This window comes from Nelusetta ayraudi, unplaced genomic scaffold (genome assembly GCF_046127955.1).
Source record: "Nelusetta ayraudi isolate G7.1 ecotype Tasmania unplaced genomic scaffold, CSIRO-AGI_Nayr_v1 ptg000235l, whole genome shotgun sequence".
In the NCBI taxonomy this organism is placed as follows: domain Eukaryota; kingdom Metazoa; phylum Chordata; class Actinopteri; order Tetraodontiformes; family Monacanthidae; genus Nelusetta; species Nelusetta ayraudi.
In genome coordinates this window covers 164,916-183,869 of record NW_027466284.1, presented here as the reverse complement: position 1 = coordinate 183,869, position 18,954 = coordinate 164,916, and the positions used below count along the sequence as shown (strand labels likewise).

At 50.8% G+C, this 18,954-nt stretch overlaps 1 protein-coding gene across 6 annotated transcripts in view; it reads left to right on the top strand.

Moving 5' to 3' along the window:
* Positions 1–371: 371 nt before the first annotated feature.
* The window catches only part of xpo1b (exportin 1 (CRM1 homolog, yeast) b), a 155,004-nt gene continuing 136,421 nt past the window's right edge, over positions 372–18,954 (top strand). For 2 of the 6 annotated variants that reach the window (XM_076016664.1, XM_076016665.1), the window contains exons 1-21: positions 4,498–4,659; positions 4,869–4,970; positions 9,252–9,324; positions 10,368–10,429; positions 10,643–10,687; positions 11,065–11,246; positions 11,960–12,008; positions 12,111–12,230; positions 12,427–12,555; positions 12,667–12,825; positions 12,908–13,105; positions 13,945–14,083; positions 14,680–14,861; positions 14,936–15,092; positions 15,528–15,691; positions 16,190–16,324; positions 16,403–16,586; positions 17,614–17,720; positions 17,845–18,039; positions 18,407–18,575; positions 18,674–18,808. In XM_076016664.1, the coding sequence (XP_075872779.1) occupies positions 4,513–4,659; positions 4,869–4,970; positions 9,252–9,324; positions 10,368–10,429; positions 10,643–10,687; positions 11,065–11,246; positions 11,960–12,008; positions 12,111–12,230; positions 12,427–12,555; positions 12,667–12,825; positions 12,908–13,105; positions 13,945–14,083; positions 14,680–14,861; positions 14,936–15,092; positions 15,528–15,691; positions 16,190–16,324; positions 16,403–16,586; positions 17,614–17,720; positions 17,845–18,039; positions 18,407–18,575; positions 18,674–18,808 (2,833 nt within the window). In that variant the 5' untranslated portion in view covers positions 4,498–4,512. Of the gene's footprint in view, positions 529–548; positions 785–4,497; positions 4,660–4,868; positions 4,971–9,251; positions 9,325–10,367; positions 10,430–10,642; positions 10,688–11,064; positions 11,247–11,959; positions 12,009–12,110; positions 12,231–12,426; positions 12,556–12,666; positions 12,826–12,907; positions 13,106–13,944; positions 14,084–14,679; positions 14,862–14,935; positions 15,093–15,527; positions 15,692–16,189; positions 16,325–16,402; positions 16,587–17,613; positions 17,721–17,844; positions 18,040–18,406; positions 18,576–18,673; positions 18,809–18,954 lie in introns of those variants that run through there. The other 4 variants (XM_076016667.1, XM_076016668.1, XM_076016666.1 and 1 more) reach the window with 4 other exon arrangements.

The window sequence follows — 18,954 nt, the reverse complement described above, 5'->3', positions numbered from 1 at the left end:
TTGAGTGGGGATTAAAAAGCATTAATATCGCTTTAGTTCGAGTCCGGAATTTCTCCGCACGTGAATGTGAAAAGCAACAGCCAAGTTGACAGTTGACCTCTGCGACACTAATGTGCATTAAAGTGTACGGATGAACAACGGGGCACAAACTTCAGCGTTATTACGGCGCGGTGTTGTCGACAAGTCCGTTCTGACGGAGCCACTGTGTCCTCTCTCTCTCCGGCGGTCGCGTGGGCGCTTGAGCGAATTGAAATTAACTGGCAGTCCGACGAGCCAATGGGGGGCGACTCGGGAGTCTTCGGCGCCGCCGCGGCCAATCACAGCGCGGCATGGGCGTGACCCCAGTCCAAACTTTACGCGGCGCCATCGGCTGAAAACTAAACCGAGATGGAATCTCCCAGTCTGAACCGGTTTCAACCGGTTGCGAGTTAGTGGCTTGGGAGAGGAGAGGCGGCGCAGGCAGGCACAGCAGCTCCACACCGCCCCGGTGGAAAACTATCATAGTTACCAATTAAATTGTGAACCAAGGTATTATTTCTTTCGTACGATGTATCGGAGGTGACATATTGGCAGCTTTGCAGTGACATTGACTTTTGGAGTCCATATCATTGGTTGTGTAGCAGCAGCAGCAGCGGCAGCAGCAGCAGCCAGGCATCACTCACTACTACCCGGAGCTGGAGGTAGTCAACGCTAGGAAACCTTCTCTAATCACCAGTGGTACTTCAGAATTCAGTTGATCTCGTAGCTTTTCGCCACTCTTTAAAGTAAGAGCCTCGGACTTTAGGTAGGTAACTGGCTTGGAGTGCAAACCTGCCACGCTGTGATTAACATTTCTTGGCTGTACCTGTGCGAGGGGAATAAATGCGTAATGGTGTGTGTATTAATCCCGCTTTAGCCGCCCGTTTAACACGGGCAGATATGCTTATTGTAAAGATTTCCTTGACGTCAGTAAAAAAAAAAAAAAAAACAGAAAAAAAAAAAAAACATTGACTAGCATCGATATGATAACTAAGTAGCCTGCCGGTGGCTAGCTAGCGTTGGACACTACACAGGGATTAGTTGACGGCGCTTGTTGTGACACTGCTCCAACTCAAACTACTGGCACCGCTAACTGGGACTTGCTATCGAGGCGCATACGATTCAGTAATATCGAAATCCATCTGTACGCGTCCCACAATACTAGCATCACTCGCGCTCGCGCTGGGAACCAATGACAAGTTGCTGTTGCTATGTACTTAGTGGCTAAAGTACAGCGCGGTGTCGCTGCCGCTGCCCGTTCTAACAATGCCAACACACACACACACACACACACACACACACACACACACACACACACACACACACACACACATATATATATATATGTAAACATTGTCGGTGTCGATCGACCCCAGCAACTCCGTAAGCTGTCAACTTCCCCTGTGCCCAGTGGCCAGTGGAGTGCGCGGTGTTTGTGTTCACTCTCGGTCGGTCGCTGCTCTCCCGGGTGGTGGGAGTGGTTGTAGTCAGAGGACCACATGTGAGCTGTTGGTGCGTCACAGTGCTAGCCGCCGCTAGCTCCGGTGGAGGCTAGCTGCAGTTAGCGCTGCGAGGGGGTGGGGGGGAGGTGGAGGAGGAGGAGTACAGCTGCTGTCGCTGCTTTGCTAAACCATCGATAATGCAATTAAGGGGGGCGGCTCGTCGGCCATCAAGTTACTGCTTTGCGTCCACCATTCATTCATTCATTCATTCATTCATGTTGAGCCCCGCCGTTGTGTAAAGTTGCTGCTGGCCCGAGTGTGGGCTCCATCACTTGCAGATGTAAACAACGTGACGTCGTCTTGATAGCTGGCACGTGGGCTGCTTAACCTTCTTTTGTACGGTGGCCGCCGATAAAGCGGTTGGTTTAAGTGAGCGATCGGCGCCGGTGGAGTTAAAAACACAGCCGCCTGCTTTTACCTGCGCTGAATCCAGCGTGCGTTGAATGGTCTACTTTTTGTTGTTGTTGTTGTTGTTGTTGTTGTTGATCGATCCTGGATGAAACGTCTTGCCAGCGTTAATAACAATTCCCTTAGTTGAACGATAAAGTAACACACAAGGTTAAAGATTGCACTTAGATTCACATTTATTGCACAGACTCCCTCATAGACCTCTGGTGGTTTCAAGAAAGAAAGAAAGATTAGTTTTGCAAGAATCACCAAGTTTCTTGGGTTTTGGTCAAATGTAGTAGTGGCACAAGCAATGAGCAAAGAGGGGCTGTGTTGTAGTCAGTTGACAAGTTGCTCAGATTGTCATCTTCAAAGCACGGTGCGTCAAGTTGCCCACAGAAAGACATCTGGTGTGCTGATCAAATGTGTCATCATGCTGACTGGCAGTCGCTCAGCTATTGATACACATCATCTTTTTCACTTTCCCATATGTCATTTATGCAGCGTATCTTGACTGTATAGGATTATATATATTTTGGTGTAAAGTTCTTCAAGGCTAAACGGTGTCTTTTTCCAACGGTGGTGCCGCATCTATGATCATGAATTCACCAGTACATAGAATCTGTACGTAGCAGCAGCACTGTTGTTTTTGAATCACTCAGAACTTTGTTCCACGCAGTCTATGAACATGCGAGCGGTTCAGCTTTGTTTTCCTCTGCGTCTGTGTGCCACACCCCTGCTGCTTCACAATTCCAAACTGGGAATTAACCTGGTGCCACTTCCAAACAGGGCCTGTGATGTAGAAGGCACAGCAAAACGGGGCAGGATCATCAACGGCGAGTCTTTAAATGACCAGGAACTTGACCCATATGCAAAGCAAATTCGTTCACCGAGTGAATTATTGATTCATTTATCTTTTCAGTTGATATTTTCCACTCCAGTCTGCGTGCTAGAAGCTATGTTCATGACGCTAGCGCTCAGAAGAATGCAGATTGAAGCCGCTGCAAAGTGCACCTGTGTCTTCTACGCAGCCGTTCCTTCCAGGTCCCAGTGTCTGGAACCTCTGTTTGCATTGGCTGTGAACAGGAAATGTAAAATTAAACCTATGCAAGTAGGGCAGTGCTGCTTTGTGCGAAAAATTCTAAAGACTTTAATGGTTTGCACGTAATTGCTTTTTGTAACAAAACACGTCCAGTAGATTTAAGAGATGAACCTCCTGTCCTCAGTTTGCCTCCCATCATTCAAAGCAGCACTTTGTCATTTTCACAACCAGTCTTTCAGTTAAGCAGGTAACCTGCAATGTCAACAAGCTGAAAACCACACACAAGATAAACTGCAAAAGCTCCGAGGTGACAGAAGCACCCCAGAAAACATCCAGACCCAGGTTCATGATTTCTAACCAGGTGCTTTCAGGAAGGAGGCCGGCTTCTGTTGCACTTGCTTGGTAGTTTTGTTTTTGCGGGGGAGACAAAAGCGCTGCACTCAGAATGTTCTGCCAAACTGCTGCTTCAATGTGTTCCACGGCAACACGGCGTGCACACCGTCGCCCTACAGTAAGAAGGTCGCGGCTTCGACCCCCCCCCCCCCGACCCGGCGTCGCTGCGTGGACTTTGCATGTTCTCCCTTTGTCCCTGCGGCTCTTTGTCCCTCTTGGTTCCTTGGCTTCCCTCCACAGTCCGACGACGTGCACGCTGGGCCATTGGCAACTCTAAATTGTCCCCGAGTTCCAACGGTTGTTTGTCTCCATGCCCACTTGGGATAAAGTGGCATCTTGTCCAGGGCGAAGCCGCCTTTGCCCCAGGACAGCTGGACTGGGCTCCAGCAGCTCCTGAGCTTCACTGATGGACAGCAGACGGTGATAGAAGCTGGATGGATGGATGGATGGATGGATGGATGGATGGATGGATGGATGACTGACTGGATGGATGGGTGGATGGATGGACGGACGGACGGATAGACGGGTGGCTGGATGGATGGACGGATGGATGGATGGATGGATGACTGACTGGATGGATGGGTGGATGGACGGACGGACGGATAGACGGGTGGCTGGATGGATGGACGGATGGATGGATGGATGGATGACTGACTGGATGGATGGGTGGATGGATGGACGGACGGACGGATGGATGACTGACTGGATGGATGGATGGATGGACGGGTGGCTGGATGGATGGCTGACTGGATGGACGGGTGGCTGGATGGATGACTGACTGGATGGGTGGGTGGGTGGATGGATGGACGGACGGATGGATGACTGACTGGATGGATGGATGGATGGACGGGTGGCTGGATGGATGGCTGACTGGATGGACGGGTGGCTGGATGGATGACTGACTGGATGGGTGGGTGGGTGGATGGATGGACGGACGGACGGACGGACGGATGGACGGACGGATGGATGGATGGATGGAGATCCGTTCCAGACAGCAGCAAAACCACTTGTTTTCTTTGTTGCTCTGCATCAGACATAACAATGCAGCACGGTAACATGGACTGCCCCCCCCCCCACCCCCTCAGTGGGTGTGCAGCTTTCACCTGTTTGCAATTGTATCACATGACTGCCGCTGGAATTTGTTTGGCTTACTGATGACCGCTTCCTGTCATGTCCTTGTTGCAGAGCTCTATGCCAGCAATTATGACAATGTTAGCGGACCATGCAGCACAGCAGCTGCTGGACTTCAACCAGAAACTGGATATCAACCTGCTGGACAATGTCGTCAACTGTCTATATCATGGGGTGGGACCACAGGTATGTTGTCAAGTGCTCGCTCCGATGCCATGTGACACGCACTCGTCTTGTCTGTGTGTTAAGCTGTCTGAAAAACAGAGTGGGTGTGACTTTGTTCGTACGACTGGGCGCAACCTCCAGTCTTGTTGTGTTTGCAACCGTTCGTCTGTGCTAGCGATGGTTCTAAAGAGCCGCTGATCTCCTCCTCCTCCTCCTCCTCCTCTCTCCAGCAAAGGATGGCACAGGAAGTGTTGACACACTTAAAGGAGCATCCAGACGCCTGGACGAGAGTGGACACCATCCTGGAGTTCTCCCAGAACATGAACACCAAAGTAAGCTCCCTGACGTCCAGAAAGTATCTACATTGAAACTAGCTTGCGCTTTGAGGACGCGTGTGTCCCCCCCCCCCTATCCGCCCCCGCTCCCCCTCCTCCCTCAACCCAGACAAAGCATCGCACCACACTAAAGATGCCTCTCGGTCCCCTCTTTGGATTGACACTCACTAGACCAGGGGTCACCAACGTGGACCTCACGAGTCGCCCGCAGACCTCGTTGAGCTGCGTCTAAAATTCAGTTCTATCCAACCTTGTTGAGTCTTCTCCGATCATTATTGAGAACTCATGAGCTTGATAAGTGTCTTCACATCGATGAGCATCATTAATAATAATATAGAAGTCAGAGATCCAATCCAGCAAACTGGTAGCCCTTCATACGGCTCAGCAGCCATGCAGCGGCTCCCGGTGCCAAACGTGTTGGTGACCCCTGCACTGGAGTGTGGCCAGCAGAGGTCGACCTCCTGCCCCTGCTGGTGTCTGAGCTCTGCTCCTGGTCCGGAGCTATGCGGGACCTCCTGATAAACTCCCTTCCCTGTGATTAAGCCGTGCCAGACACACAGCTGACTGGGCCGTTGCGACACGCCTCCTGCGAGTGCGTCACACTTTGAAGAAGCAGCATTGGCTTGACGGAGTGCGACAACGCACGTTGCCAGCGTGTCTTCCATCCTGGCAACCGTCGGTGTCGTCTCTCGTCCCGTCCTTTGCTTGTCATTGCACTCACGTGAAGAACGTTCAGTTGTAGAGTAGAGTTAATTTGCCTGTTGTCAACTTGATCAACTTGTGTTGATGAAGTAACTCTGACTCAAACCTGGTTCTGCAGTCTAAGCTCTATCAATGGATTCAGCAGATTTAAACCTAGCGGCTAAGTGGCCCGTTTGCCCGTTCCATCCCATAAATCTCAGCTAGCTAATGGTTCCAGGTGAACTCCATATCCTCAGCTGTTAAACGAGCTTTTCAAAATGTAGTCCAGCAACAACTGAGTTTGAGTTTTAGATCATTAAGCTAATTAAGATTTTTGTGAGAAGTTCTGTGAACTTGACAGCGCAGCCGCGGCGAGAGAGCCAACTGTCTCTGTGTCGGCTCCGTACATCCAACACCGACGGAGATCCATCGACTCCGACCGGTCCTTCCTTCCCGGCCACCCTGACAACATTGCTTGCTCTTTTTTTTGTCTGTGTTCTGAAGTCTTTGGATTTGGGTTCTGCCTTACAAGAATAATCTTGTAATCTATTTTGCAGATGAGTGAAGTGTTTGCTCTTCCTCTGCTGTGATTCAGCTGACAGCAAACTACCCGCAAATAGTAAAGACCAGTGTTCTTTTTTTTACTCCCGTCAGTCCCGCACGACGCTTCCAGTTCATTGACAGAAACACAGCTGATTGGGGTATTTGAACAACAGTCATTGTTACATTGTCACGTTGGCTGTAGTGCACACACACAGCTTCCTCAAAAATACACAACGCAGACGCAGCCTCTGTCTTTTGCTCGGCTGCAAGCACAACATGGACATCCACCAATGTCCCAGTCCGGTTAAGTCCGGTTAAGTCCGGTGTGCTGATCTGAGCATCCATGGTAATGTAGCCCAGGAAAGTGCATCATTAGAGGAAGAGTGGGAGGGGAAGGGGGGGGGGGGGTAATGGAAGGCGAAGGCCTCTTCAGCTCTGCACAGCATGGATGCGTTCAGCACTTCACACTTCACTATTTACTACATCATTTCTAAAGAAGAGAACAGAAATGTACTGAATTAAAGATGTGACTCCTTGATATTAATCATTATGTTTATGGCTTGTAATAGGAAGAAACGGGGTGTGTCATCCTGTGCATCATAACACAGCTAGGCTTTGACGGCAGGCCTCCACAAGGTCTACCTTTTTAAATTCCCTTTGACTCAATTCTGTTCATCCGTTTCTATTGCATCTGTTTCATTGGACAGAGGGAGGGTGCAGGCTGCAGTCAGTAGGCAATCTTCTTATTGCTGCATTTCACCTGTAGGGATCATGGCTCCGCCCCCCCTCCCCACCCCCCCGACCCCCTTCCCCACCTCCACCACCCCTCCTCTTGTTCTTTTCACACTGTGTGTCAACTGCACACTCGTTTTTCTCTTCATTTGTGGCAGTTTGATTTCAAAGCGAGCATGCGATGAACCCAGTGGGAGCTGCACACACAGCTGGTGCGTCTCCAGTCCCCCCCCCAACCCCCCCTCACCCCACCCCCCTCACCCCTTTGAATCAGCACCCCAGAGCCCAGACATGTCTGCAGCAGACTGTCCAGCCCCAGTATTGATGACATCCTTCCACTGCATGCCATTCACTTCCCCTTATGAAATCAATGCACTCTCACGACGATGATCCCTACAGTTGAAACAGTCAGTTGAAGTAACACCGGATCAGAAAGCAACCGCACATTTCTCTTGCGTTCATTCTCTCTCTCTTAACGTCAGCTAACGCTAAGTAAACGCGGGCCCAACCTGTGGCTGGTCTTGCTGTTCCTTAAGACACACCAGTTAAAGAAGAACCACTGGAATTCAAAGCATCATCAATATTTCAGTGTGAGGAGAAATCGCACGGTCACATGACACAGGGTTGGGTATTGATGTGATCGGATCGTTCTGCCTGTTGGTGCTGTGCAGTAATCTTTGAAATGTTGCACTTGGACTTTTCTTTATTGTCATTGGGGGGGAAAAAGAAACACGGCAGTGATTCATTTCACAACCAAATGTCGTTGCCCAGTTCCCGAGCACAGCAATCTAACTGACAATCTCACTGACACGCTGAGATCAATGTGAAAATATAAATATATGAAACATCTGGAGGTAGAATGTTGGTGTAGCGAAAATAAATAGAGTAAAGTATACACAGTGTACACAACAGTATAGACAGCGCCGAGGTGGTGGAGTACAAGCAGCATGAACATAACAGACAGAGTAAACAGCGACCACCATCACAATTAATAAGTAATTGTATTCGCTTCTTTTGCCCTTGGACCAATCAGGCTGAAGGTAGTAGCACCTTGCTAACCGCTAGCTCACGATGCGACGCAGTGGAAACCTCCAGTGTTCAGTGTCAGCACTGTGCTTGCAGTGAACACAGAGAGGCAGAGAGGAACTTGACCTCCGCCACGCAGACACTCACACTCATCACCACTTGCTGCAGTTGGTGTGAAGTGACACGAGCTCTCCAAGCAGCGTCTGCAGACCCGCGGCTGAGGAGATGACAGAGACACACTTTGATTCCTGATTGCTGTCAATGGCCAGGAGGGAAATGCTTTGGTTTGTGTCCTCATCATCATCATCATCATCATCATCATCATCATCATCATCATCATGATCATGGCCAGATTGTAGAAATGGTCGCTGTGACCTCAAACAAAGGTCACCAGTAGTTCTCGCTTCAGAAACACGTCCTGCAGTCTCCCTCCTTGAGTTAGGAAGTTCAACACTTCCATGTTTTTGTTGGCTGTCCCCCCCCACCCCCCACGCCCCCAGTAGATTTATTGGTTGGTTATCCTGCCAATTGAATCTCCCTCTGGTGGTCTGAGTTCAAATCCACATTATGCCGCTGTTAATTTGATGGCAATCCCCGCCTTGGGTGAAGGTCACGGACTCAAAACTGCAGAGATACTGAAGACAGTAGGTGAATTCAATACGTCCATCGGAAATATTACATGTATTTCATACGGAAATGAAGACGGTTTCTTTTTCCAACAAACTCCCAGTTTGCCATTGGTCCAACTGCGAGCCGCATTGGACACCAACTGTCAACTTTAAACCATCAGCTGTAGATCAGCTGTTAGCGTCAGTAGTGATATAATACACTCTACTTCCTGTGCTACACCTGTCAGTGCATGAGTTTGGCATGCAATATGATGACTGTCAATGCCCAACCCTATGGCGTGTGCAGTGTGGACCCTGCGTCAGTGCGTCCCGTGCTGGCTGCTGGCTGCAGGCGGGGTCAGAGGTCAGAGGACTCTCCCATGGTCCTCGGCTCTCTGCTCGTCTGGTGTGATGCTGTGGGAATCAGCAGGACTTCTGCAGCGCTCCGGCTAAATGCTGCTTTTAGAGATTTGAAAAAGCAAACAGCCGGGGAATATTTTGCATACACACAATCTGCATGTGAGACGACGTTGCGTAATCCAATCCAATTTAGAGGCGCAAGTTGTGACAGGCTGGTTCACTTCATCCTGTTTTTGGTTTATGTTGAAGTTGCGCAGTGATGATTGTTGTTGTTGTGAGGTCTCCTGCCAGCTTTGCCCTAACGCTGCCGTGTCCTTGCATGTTGCAGTACTATGCTCTTCAGATTCTGGAAACGGTTATAAAAACAAGATGGAAGATCCTGCCCAGGAATCAGTGTGAAGGTAACTGCACCCAACAATTCAACTGTCACCCATCTCTGCATGTTGGCCTGTTGACATTCACACATGACAAAGATTGAAGCTTAGTTTACTTCTGCACCTGTTTTTTTTTGTTTGTTTTTTTGTTACTTTGTTAGCAGCTTTCCAAACATTGTTGCTTTGTATTTTGACCTTGAAGAAAACTTTGATCTCGTGACTCATTTATTTGGTGCAACATTTTTCATTCTCCTTTTTGCCTGATATACAACCTTGCAATCAGTTTCTTCATATTAATGAAGAGTTTCTACTAACAGAAACACAAAAATGTATTTTTTTTTAATCTGACAATATGCAAATGATAATTGTTTTCATTGCTATTCCTGTTATTGCTGGTACTTGTTGCTCTAAAGTTGCTTTCATTGGCTAAAACCTCAGAGTGAGCTGCGTTTTCTTTCTAGTAAATTGCATCCTTGTCAATAACTTGCTGGCTCAGCAGCTGTGTAGTCATAAATCAGTCATAAATCCTGGACCCGGAGTTTTGAATTCAGTCACAATCACTCTGCAATCAAAGCAGCCAGTCAATATTCCATCTGGATCAAAGCCGTCTGAATGATTGATGACGGTGCTGCTGTCTCAGTGGTCGGCGAGCAGCACTGAATATCGTGCCAGAGGTGGAGCTCATGATGTCCGCTGTCAGGAGTTACAGTTTAATGAAGTGCCACTGTAAAGACAATCTTTGCTTTGGTTTAGTGTCCGTCCTGTCAGCCAGCACTCTGATGACATCACAAGCAGTTCCTCCAGCCAACTGTTGCACTGCACGCACTGCATTCTTGAAGTATCACCATTATTTTGGATGGCACGGCTCTGTGCGGTCCTTATCTTGCTCCACTGTTGCTGTGTGTAGAGATGCAGCGGCAACTCTGGTGCCACCACATTCCTTCTAGACGACACGGTCACCACTGAGAACCTCGCATGTAGTGCAAGCACGTGGGACTTCTGTGTAGGCAGGAGAGGACGAGAGCGACTCAGATGTGAATGCACTTCTAACGCCTTCATGTGTTCGGCAGGTATAAAAAAGTATGTTGTCGGTCTCATTATCAAGACTTCTTCAGACGCATCGGTTGTTGAGGTGAGTCAAAGTTGAATGGATTTCAGGTCAGTGCTGTCAGTGCTGTCAGTGCTGTCAGTGCGGTCAGGAATTAATTTATCCTGCCTCTGTAGATTTCTACATTCTGTCTTTTTAATTTGACTCTGTGTTTCAAAATGAATGACGCTGTTCCACATTGCATTTGATTTGTTATGATGCGCTTCCTTACTAAATGTGTTTTTCTCGTATCAACAGAAAGAAAAAGTGTACATTGGGAAGCTCAACATGATCCTCGTACAGGCAAGTAGTCCCAGGTGCTCGCGAGGCACCGCACTCTCCTGTCTTCAGCATTAACCACTGTTTGCAAGTCGGCCCTGTTGATTGGTTGTTGCACAGAGACGATGAGCAGAGCGTCTCTCGTCTTCAGAGGCGACGGCAGCTCGGCGTACTGCGGTGCTGATGTGGATGTCATGACTCAGACTGTTAGATGACATCAGTCGGTCGAGATCTCCTACGATCCACTGTTATGTTTTTCTGCGTTCCACTTTTAACGAAAGATCCCTCCGGCCTCACGCCGGCGCTGATCAGAGGCACCGTCATTCACCCCACAGCTCATCGTCTCACTTTGAGAAAGGAAGACTTACAAACCGTCATGTGCTCCTGGTGCGTTTGTGCAGATCCTGAAGCAGGAGTGGCCCAAACACTGGCCCACCTTCATCACAGACATTGTGGGGGCCAGTCGAACCAGCGAGAGCCTCTGTCAGAACAACATGGTCATCCTCAAGCTGCTCAGCGAGGAGGTCTTTGACTTCTCCAGCGGCCAGATGACCCAGGTCAAGGCCAAGCATCTGAAGGACAGGTGAGCGTCCAGCAGCACAGGAGGCCTGCCGCTGATCTTCGACAGGAAGTCATCTTCCAACAATGTTTTTCTCCTCCTTCAATCTTGGCAACCTTGGAAGAATCCTAGAATCACTAGAAACCCCTTTGTGAGTGCAGTCAGTCTGGATCTCAGTCAGGTTGTGCAGACACTGAGCCTCCCTGCTGGCAGACAAAGACCCGAGTGTTGAGCCACGCAACAATGAACAGCAGGTTGTTATTAGGACCTTCCAGCACAGCCAGCACCTGTCTGGCCCAACAGGTTGCTGCTGCATCGAGGTCGTCCTCACGTCTGCAGGATGAATCAGACACTTTGAATCTCTGCACCGCTCTTCTTCTGCACGACGACCTCACCTGTAGATCTGCTCTCTGCAAAGCGTCGTCCAGGGTGGTGTAGTGTGGAGTGGGTTTGCTTGCACGTTCACTTCTCTCTTAGTCGGTCACATTGTTGTTTTCTACTTTGATGTCGACGTTCCTGTGTAAATACAATTGAAAATCATTCACTTTTTCACAATTTCACTTTTTTGTTGAGAGGGAAGAAAAATACCTCCAGACTAAAATGTGATTGATAACCAAATCAGTTTTTTCAGCTCATATTTCCTTATTGTTGTCTGCAGTGTATGTGTGCGATGTGGGAGTGTCCGTGAAGAAGGGGTTGGCTGGATGATTCCTCACTCCTGTGTCCTTTCTTTGCAGCATGTGCAACGAATTCTCCCAGATATTCCAGCTCTGCCAGTTTGTCATGGTACGCACAGCTCCCTTCACAGCTGCTTCACTTTTCTTTTGTCCGTCTTCCACCCGTTTCACATCCGTCTGCTTGTTTTTTTGGTGTCGTCGGTCATCTCAGGAAAATTCCCAGAATGCTCCTCTGGTCCACGCCACTCTGGAGACCCTGCTGCGCTTCCTCAACTGGATTCCTTTGGGATACATCTTTGAAACCAAGCTGATCAGCACCTTGGTGTATAAGGTGCGTGTTGGTGTGTGTGTGTGTGTGTGTGTGCGTGTGAGCATCTATTGTTGAACACGCAACACCGTTGCCTCTGCGTAGTTTACCTTTGGAGGCCAACCTGCACCAATTTGGTTCCCGTGGACCATAGAAAACACCTGCAATTGTCTGACTTCACCGTAAAAGTCCAGTGATGGATCTCCTGCACCTCTTGCAGTTCCTCAACGTGCCCATGTTTCGAAATGTGACACTGAAGTGCCTGACAGAGATCGCTGGTGTGAGCGTCAGCCAGTACGAGGAGCAGTTTGTCACCCTCTTCACTCTGACCATGTGTCAGCTCAAACAGGTGAGTTCAGTGGGTGAGAGGGTGGTGGTGCTGGTGGTGGTGGTGGTGGTCTCAGCAGGCCTACTCTTCCTCTGGTGATGTTGGAAACGTCTCCCGCCTGTCTCGCTCCAGATGCTGCCCCTCAACACCAACATTCGACTGGCCTACTCCAACGGCAAGGACGACGAGCAGAACTTCATCCAGAACCTCAGCCTCTTCCTCTGCACCTTCCTGAAGGAGCACGGCCAGCTCATCGAGAAGCGCCTCAACCTCCGAGAAACCTTGATGGAGGTGAGCCAGAGGACTCTTGGCCACCGAGCCCCGCTCTTCTTTGAGACGTTCCCGTCACTCCCTGAACTCGCCTCTCCGCCAGGCCCTCCACTACATGCTGCTGGTGTCCGAGGTGGAGGAGACGGAGATCTTCAAGATCTGCCTGGAGTATTGGAACCACTTGGCTGCAGAGCTGTACAGAGAGAGTCCCTTCTCCACGTCCACGTCCCCGCTGCTGTCTGGGAACCAACACTTTGACGTCCCGCCGCGCAGACAGCTCTACCTTCCGGTGCTCTCCAAGGTACTGAAGGAACGGGGATGACGATTGGCTCGCTGGCGCTAAGATGGACTTCCTCTGACACTGAAAGGTTTTTCAATATGCAGTATTAGGATCGGGGCCACAACTGTAGCAAAGTGTGGTCCCCGGCATTGAACCGACGACGTCGTTCAATATTTAGCACTTTAAAAAAAAAAAAAAAAGTCCTCTGAATGATTCCAAACTGTTGCTGCATCCTGCTGTTATGACAAAAAGTGTCGCACTCGCTGCAACACTGTGTATCTCACAAGAGTATTAATAGTGTCTGAGGGTCATTTGATGCTTTACAGTTGAAAAGGGGGAGGGGCTTGGGCTATGAAGGGTGTGTGTGTGTGTGTGTGTGTGTTGTCAGGCATGGGCAGAGCATTAAGAACTGACTAGAAAATGCATGCAACAGACTGCACTGCTGCACGGAGGCCACTCCGCAGAGGTCGTGTGCAGTGTGCACAGTGCACAAGTGCTGTTTGCAGTCATGCTAGAATCAGTTGGCAGCAGTGGGGCAACAGGTGGCTCCCGCCCTCCTGCCAAGGAGTTCCTGGTTATAACATTACTGGAAATCAGCTGCTAGCGTCAGGTTTGCTCGCTGGTGCTGACACTCAGTCCAGCCGCAGAAACACAAGGAAACCACGCACACGTCTGGAAAAAGTCAATTTTTGTATCGTTTGTATCGATATCCGTTTGTTTGTTTGTTTGTTTGTTTTGATCACCCCGTGTTTCCTTTCACTTTCTATTGGCATACCGCCATACTTGCCTGCTGGTTGCAGTCCAGTTATGTGGCCGTGTGACGTGTGTGCGTGCTGACGCGTGCATATCTCCTGTGACAGGTGCGCATGCTGATGGTGAGCCGCATGGCCAAGCCGGAGGAAGTCCTGGTGGTGGAGAACGACCAGGGGGAGGTGGTGCGAGAGTTCATGAAGGACACCGACTCCATCAACCTCTACAAGAACATGAGAGAAACCCTCGGTAGGACTGAGTCGCAAGAGCACCGCCGCTCCAGTCGGTTGCACTGCATACGTCACTAGCGAGCTGGAAGTCTTTAAAGGGGGCTTGCAGTGTTTCTTTGGTCTTTAGTTTGAGATAGCATGGCCAAGTTGGTGCGTTTGTGTACTTTCCCTCTTTATTTGTGCACTTTCTAGATACACAAGTAGTCAAAACGTCTTCAGTGCTCCCAGTTAGCCTCCATCTGGCACCAGCTTATTTCTAAGGAAGCCTGGTGTGGACAATCCAGCTGCCTGACAGCAGAGCGTTTGGTATTTAGGGTGTCTGCTCGCATCCTTCAATAAACCAGGGTAGGTTATGAACCAGGTATCCAGGTTTGGGTGCACAGGGCCACCGTAGTTGACTGGCAAGCTCAGGGGAGGGAGGGAGGGAGAGTGGAAGACGCTGCGGTTTTAAATGTAACCACTCGGTGTCGCTGTTTCTTCTTCAAAAGCTCCAACCGCTGACTCGCTGGAGCTTGAATTCCACCTGAGTGGCGGCAGTGACAATGTGGTGACGATCGTGGGCTCCACCTGTGATGTAGGTCAGCACTCACAACACAGGTCTCTCCCCTCCTGCAGTGTACCTGACCCATCTGGACTACGCAGACACGGAGCGCATCATGACGGAGAAGCTGCACAACCAGGTGAACGGCATGGAGTGGTCGTGGAAGAACCTCAACACGCTGTGCTGGGCCATCGGCTCCATCAGCGGGGCCATGCACGAGGAGGACGAGAAGAGGTTCCTGGTCACCGTCATCAAGGTGGGCTGAGTGCTGGCGCCGGCTGTTTGGGTCCGTGGCCAGGCCTCCAGCAATGTGTCTTCTGTTGCCCTCAGGACCTCCTGGGCCTCTGCGAGCAGAAGAGAGGGAAGGACAACAAGGCCATCATCGCCTCCAACATCATGTACATCGTGGGCCAGTATCCACGCTTCCTCCGAGCCCACTGGAAGTTCCTCAAAACCGTGGTCAACAAGCTCTTTGAGTTCATGCACGGTGAGGGAAGCAGCTGCTGCTGGACTTGCGAGACCGGCCTTTCTGTTAGGGACGCAGACCATCCGTCCATGCATTAGTTGTTAATTGGTCGACCTTATCGATGGACGAACGGTTCATTGATGAGCGGCGAGTTTTCCTGAGAAGCTAAATTTCACAATGAAAAGATGTGGACATTAATAAACCCTCCAGTGTGAACCATTAGAGGACAGTAGGAACTCCCTCAACATGGATCCTCTGACCTTCAGCTGACTTCTAATGGGTCACAGTTCCACTTTTCTTTTGTTGTTTAAAAGTAACTTGTTGTAGGTGTACTATGACCACCACAGTCTCTACAGGTGAGTTGCTCTTTCCTGCCACTGCACTGCTATAATGCTAAACTGCTATCCTCTTCTCCCCCCCCACCCCCCTCCCTCCTCCTCCTCCTGTCTGTGACAGAGACCCACGACGGCGTCCAGGACATGGCCTGCGACACCTTCATCAAGATCGCCCAGAAGTGCCGGCGCCACTTTATCCAGGTGCAGGTGGGAGAGGTGATGCCCTTCATCGACGAGATCCTCAACAACATCAACACCATCATCTGTGACCTCCAGCCACAGCAGGTCAGGATGGGAGCGCTTCTCTAATGTTGGCCTGCCTGCGCCCGGGGCTACGGTCACGCTGACCCGGGTGACTTCAGGACTTCCTGCTTCAATTCACTTTTTATAGACGAAGGAAAAGTGCTGAAGTTGCCGTTCCACCAACTGTGTTCCACCAACTGTGTTCCACCAACTGTGTTCCACCAACTGTGTTCCCATTAGTGTGCAGACCTCCTGGCGGCACGGCCACCGTCCTTGTTGCTTCATCACAACAGCATTCACTTTCTTCTAAATATTTCAAGAATCTAACCATACAAAAACATGAGTAAAGGGGAGGAGTCACAGAACAAAGAAGACATTTCCTGTATATTTACATTTCATTCGTCTCGTTTCCCTTCCAGCTATAAAATGACGATGTCACGTTTACAGAAAGAGACTTTGTTGCGCCGCCGCTGTCCTGCCAGACCAGTCAGCTGATCAACGACGGTCCAACTGAAATGCAGATGTTGTGCTTGTGCGCAGGTGCACACCTTCTACGAGGCTGTCGGTTACATGATCGGGGCCCAGACGGATCAAGCGGTTCAAGAACATCTCATAGAGAAATACATGCTCCTGCCCAACCAAGTGTGGGACAGCATCATCCAGCAGGCCACCAAGGTAGGGGGCGCCGCAGTCGCTCTCCTCAGCAGAGCGCCTCTGTTCTCCGTCGTTGACTTCTTCTCCCGCTCTGCCCAGAACGTGGACATCCTGAAGGACCCGGAGACGGTGAAGCAGCTGGGCAGCATCCTCAAGACCAACGTCCGAGCCTGCAAGGCGGTGGGACACCCCTTCGTCATCCAGCTGGGCCGCATCTACCTGGACATGCTCAATGTCTACAAGTGCCTGAGCGAGAACATCTCCGCTGCCATCCAGACCAACGGTGAGGGCGGCGCATCATAGCACTGCGTGAAGGCTCCTCCCAATTCCCAGAAGTCCTTGGGACGCTCCTAATGCGTACTGGGAATGCGTCCTTCTGTGTCCCAGGATGCTTTGCGTGCTGTCGCAAAGCATCCTGGGAAGTCGGCTGGAATTAGCGCCATCTACTGGCAAAGACACCACGTGTAAATTTAAGTATTGAAATTTCACGTCAAGTATCCAGTTTTTATCGCAGGGTTTTTACTGATTTGAACATCCAACCAACCAATGGTTAGCTCGATGCTATGAAAACGTCACTTCCGGGGTTGGCCAGCAGGAGGGAACGGCGGTGACGCAACCAGGAAATACGCCCAAGGCTAGACCGTCCCGGGTGGTGACCGGGGAGGCGGGGTTCGGGTCGGTCCTTCTGGGCCGGGTCCTTGGGAGGACGCTTCCTTCCAAGGATGCAGACCCTGAGTTGAGACGCAGCCTCAGGCGGACGTCAACCCTGCTGCCTCTCACTCCTGGGCTCAGTGGTTGCTTTGGACGGCTGCTCGCCACTCACATGCTAAACACTGTTTGTGCTCTTTGTGCGGTGGCCGTGCAGCAGGCGACGTGGATTTGTTTTCGTGCATCCTTCACCGCTGCTGCCTGTTGCACCGGCAACACTCCACCGCCTTGTTTTCCACTTGCCGCGCTGCTTTTCTTTCCCCTGCAGCTGCTCTGGTTGAGTCATCAGCGCTCGGTGTTTGACCTCCAAACCAAAACACCTCACCTGCTGCAGTGCTTTCTGTTTGTGATGCTCAACTGGATTTGGAAATGCTGATGCATATCTATGTATACACGAGCGTCTTCACACACACACACACACACACACACAGTATATTTTTTCACAGTTGAGCAGCAGCTGGGTGTCATCAGGGCTCGATGGCTCCTCAGGCATTGGTTCCTGGCTTTACAGGGAACTCCAGGGAACTCCAGGGAAGCAGTCCTCGGTGTTGAGCCGTGGAGTTGCCGTCAGAGCTCTCTCATGTTGACTGTGCCTCTTGCAGGTGAGATGGTGACCAAGCAGCCTCTGATCAGGAGTATGAGGACGGTGAAACGAGAGACGCTGAAGCTGATCTCCGGCTGGGTCAGCAGGTCAAACGACCCTCAGATGGTAAGAAGTCTCCGCCGTGCTGTGCTCTGCCGAGGGGGGGCGGGGGGGTTGGAAACTCACTACAGCATCGCTGCGGCTCCGTCGCCCTGCAAAACCTCACCCTGCCACGCCGCCCTTGTCTCAGGTGGGTGAGAACTTTGTGCCCCCCCTGCTGGACGCCGTCCTCATCGACTACCAGCGCAACGTCCCGGCGGCCCGCGAGCCGGAGGTCCTCAGCACCATGGCCACCATCGTCAACAAGCTGGGGGGCCACATCACCAGCGAGATCCCCCAGATCTTCGACGCCGTCTTCGAGTGCACGCTCAACATGATCAACAAGGTGAGACGCTGCCCCGCTGCCTCTCCAGAGCGCCACCTCGCACCACAGAGGGCCACTGCAACTTGACCTTGCTATGGGCAGAATGCTCAGCCTGAGCCGTGAGGCCATGAGCACTAGAGGGCAGCAATACTGATTAGATGCATCCAAACTGAAGAAGAAGAAGAAGGAGGAGGAGGAGGAGGAGGAGGTGAAGGAGCAGAAGGTTGTTTTCTCTGCACCGTTTTATCCTGAACTTGATTGTGGGGATGAACTGAGGGTGAACTTGTGAAATGTGGCTCATTAACCATCAATCAATCAATCAATCAATCAATCAATCAATCAAACGCTGTGTTTGTTTCATCTTCTCTTGGTCCTTCTGTCCTTGCAGAACTTTGAGGAGTACCCAGAGCACAGGACCCACTTCTTCTACCTGCTGCAGGCCGTCAACTCCCACTGCTTCCCAGCCTTCCTGGCCATCCCACCGGCCCAGTTCAAGCTGGTGCTGGACTCCATCATCTGGGCCTTCAAACACACCATGAGGAACGTGGCCGACACAGGTGGGTGGCTGGGGCTGGGTCGGGGGGTGGGACGATGACGATGATGATGATGATGATGATGATGATGATGAGGATGAGGTGCGTTCTCCTCCCTGCAGGTCTGCAGATCCTCTACACGCTCCTGCAGAACGTGGGCCAGGAGGAGGCGGCGGCCCAGAGCTTCTACCAGACCTACTTCTGTGACATCCTGCAGCACATCTTCTCCGTGGTCACCGACACGTCACACACTGCAGGTCAGTCGGGGTCACGTGATCTGCCGCTGTGCGTTTGCATTGTCTTTGGCTGACTGTATATTAGTATAGTAGTGGTATCGCTAGCGTTACCTTCAGGGCTGCTGGGTGGAGGGAGGTGAAAGAGGCGTCGACTCCTTCAGCACAAA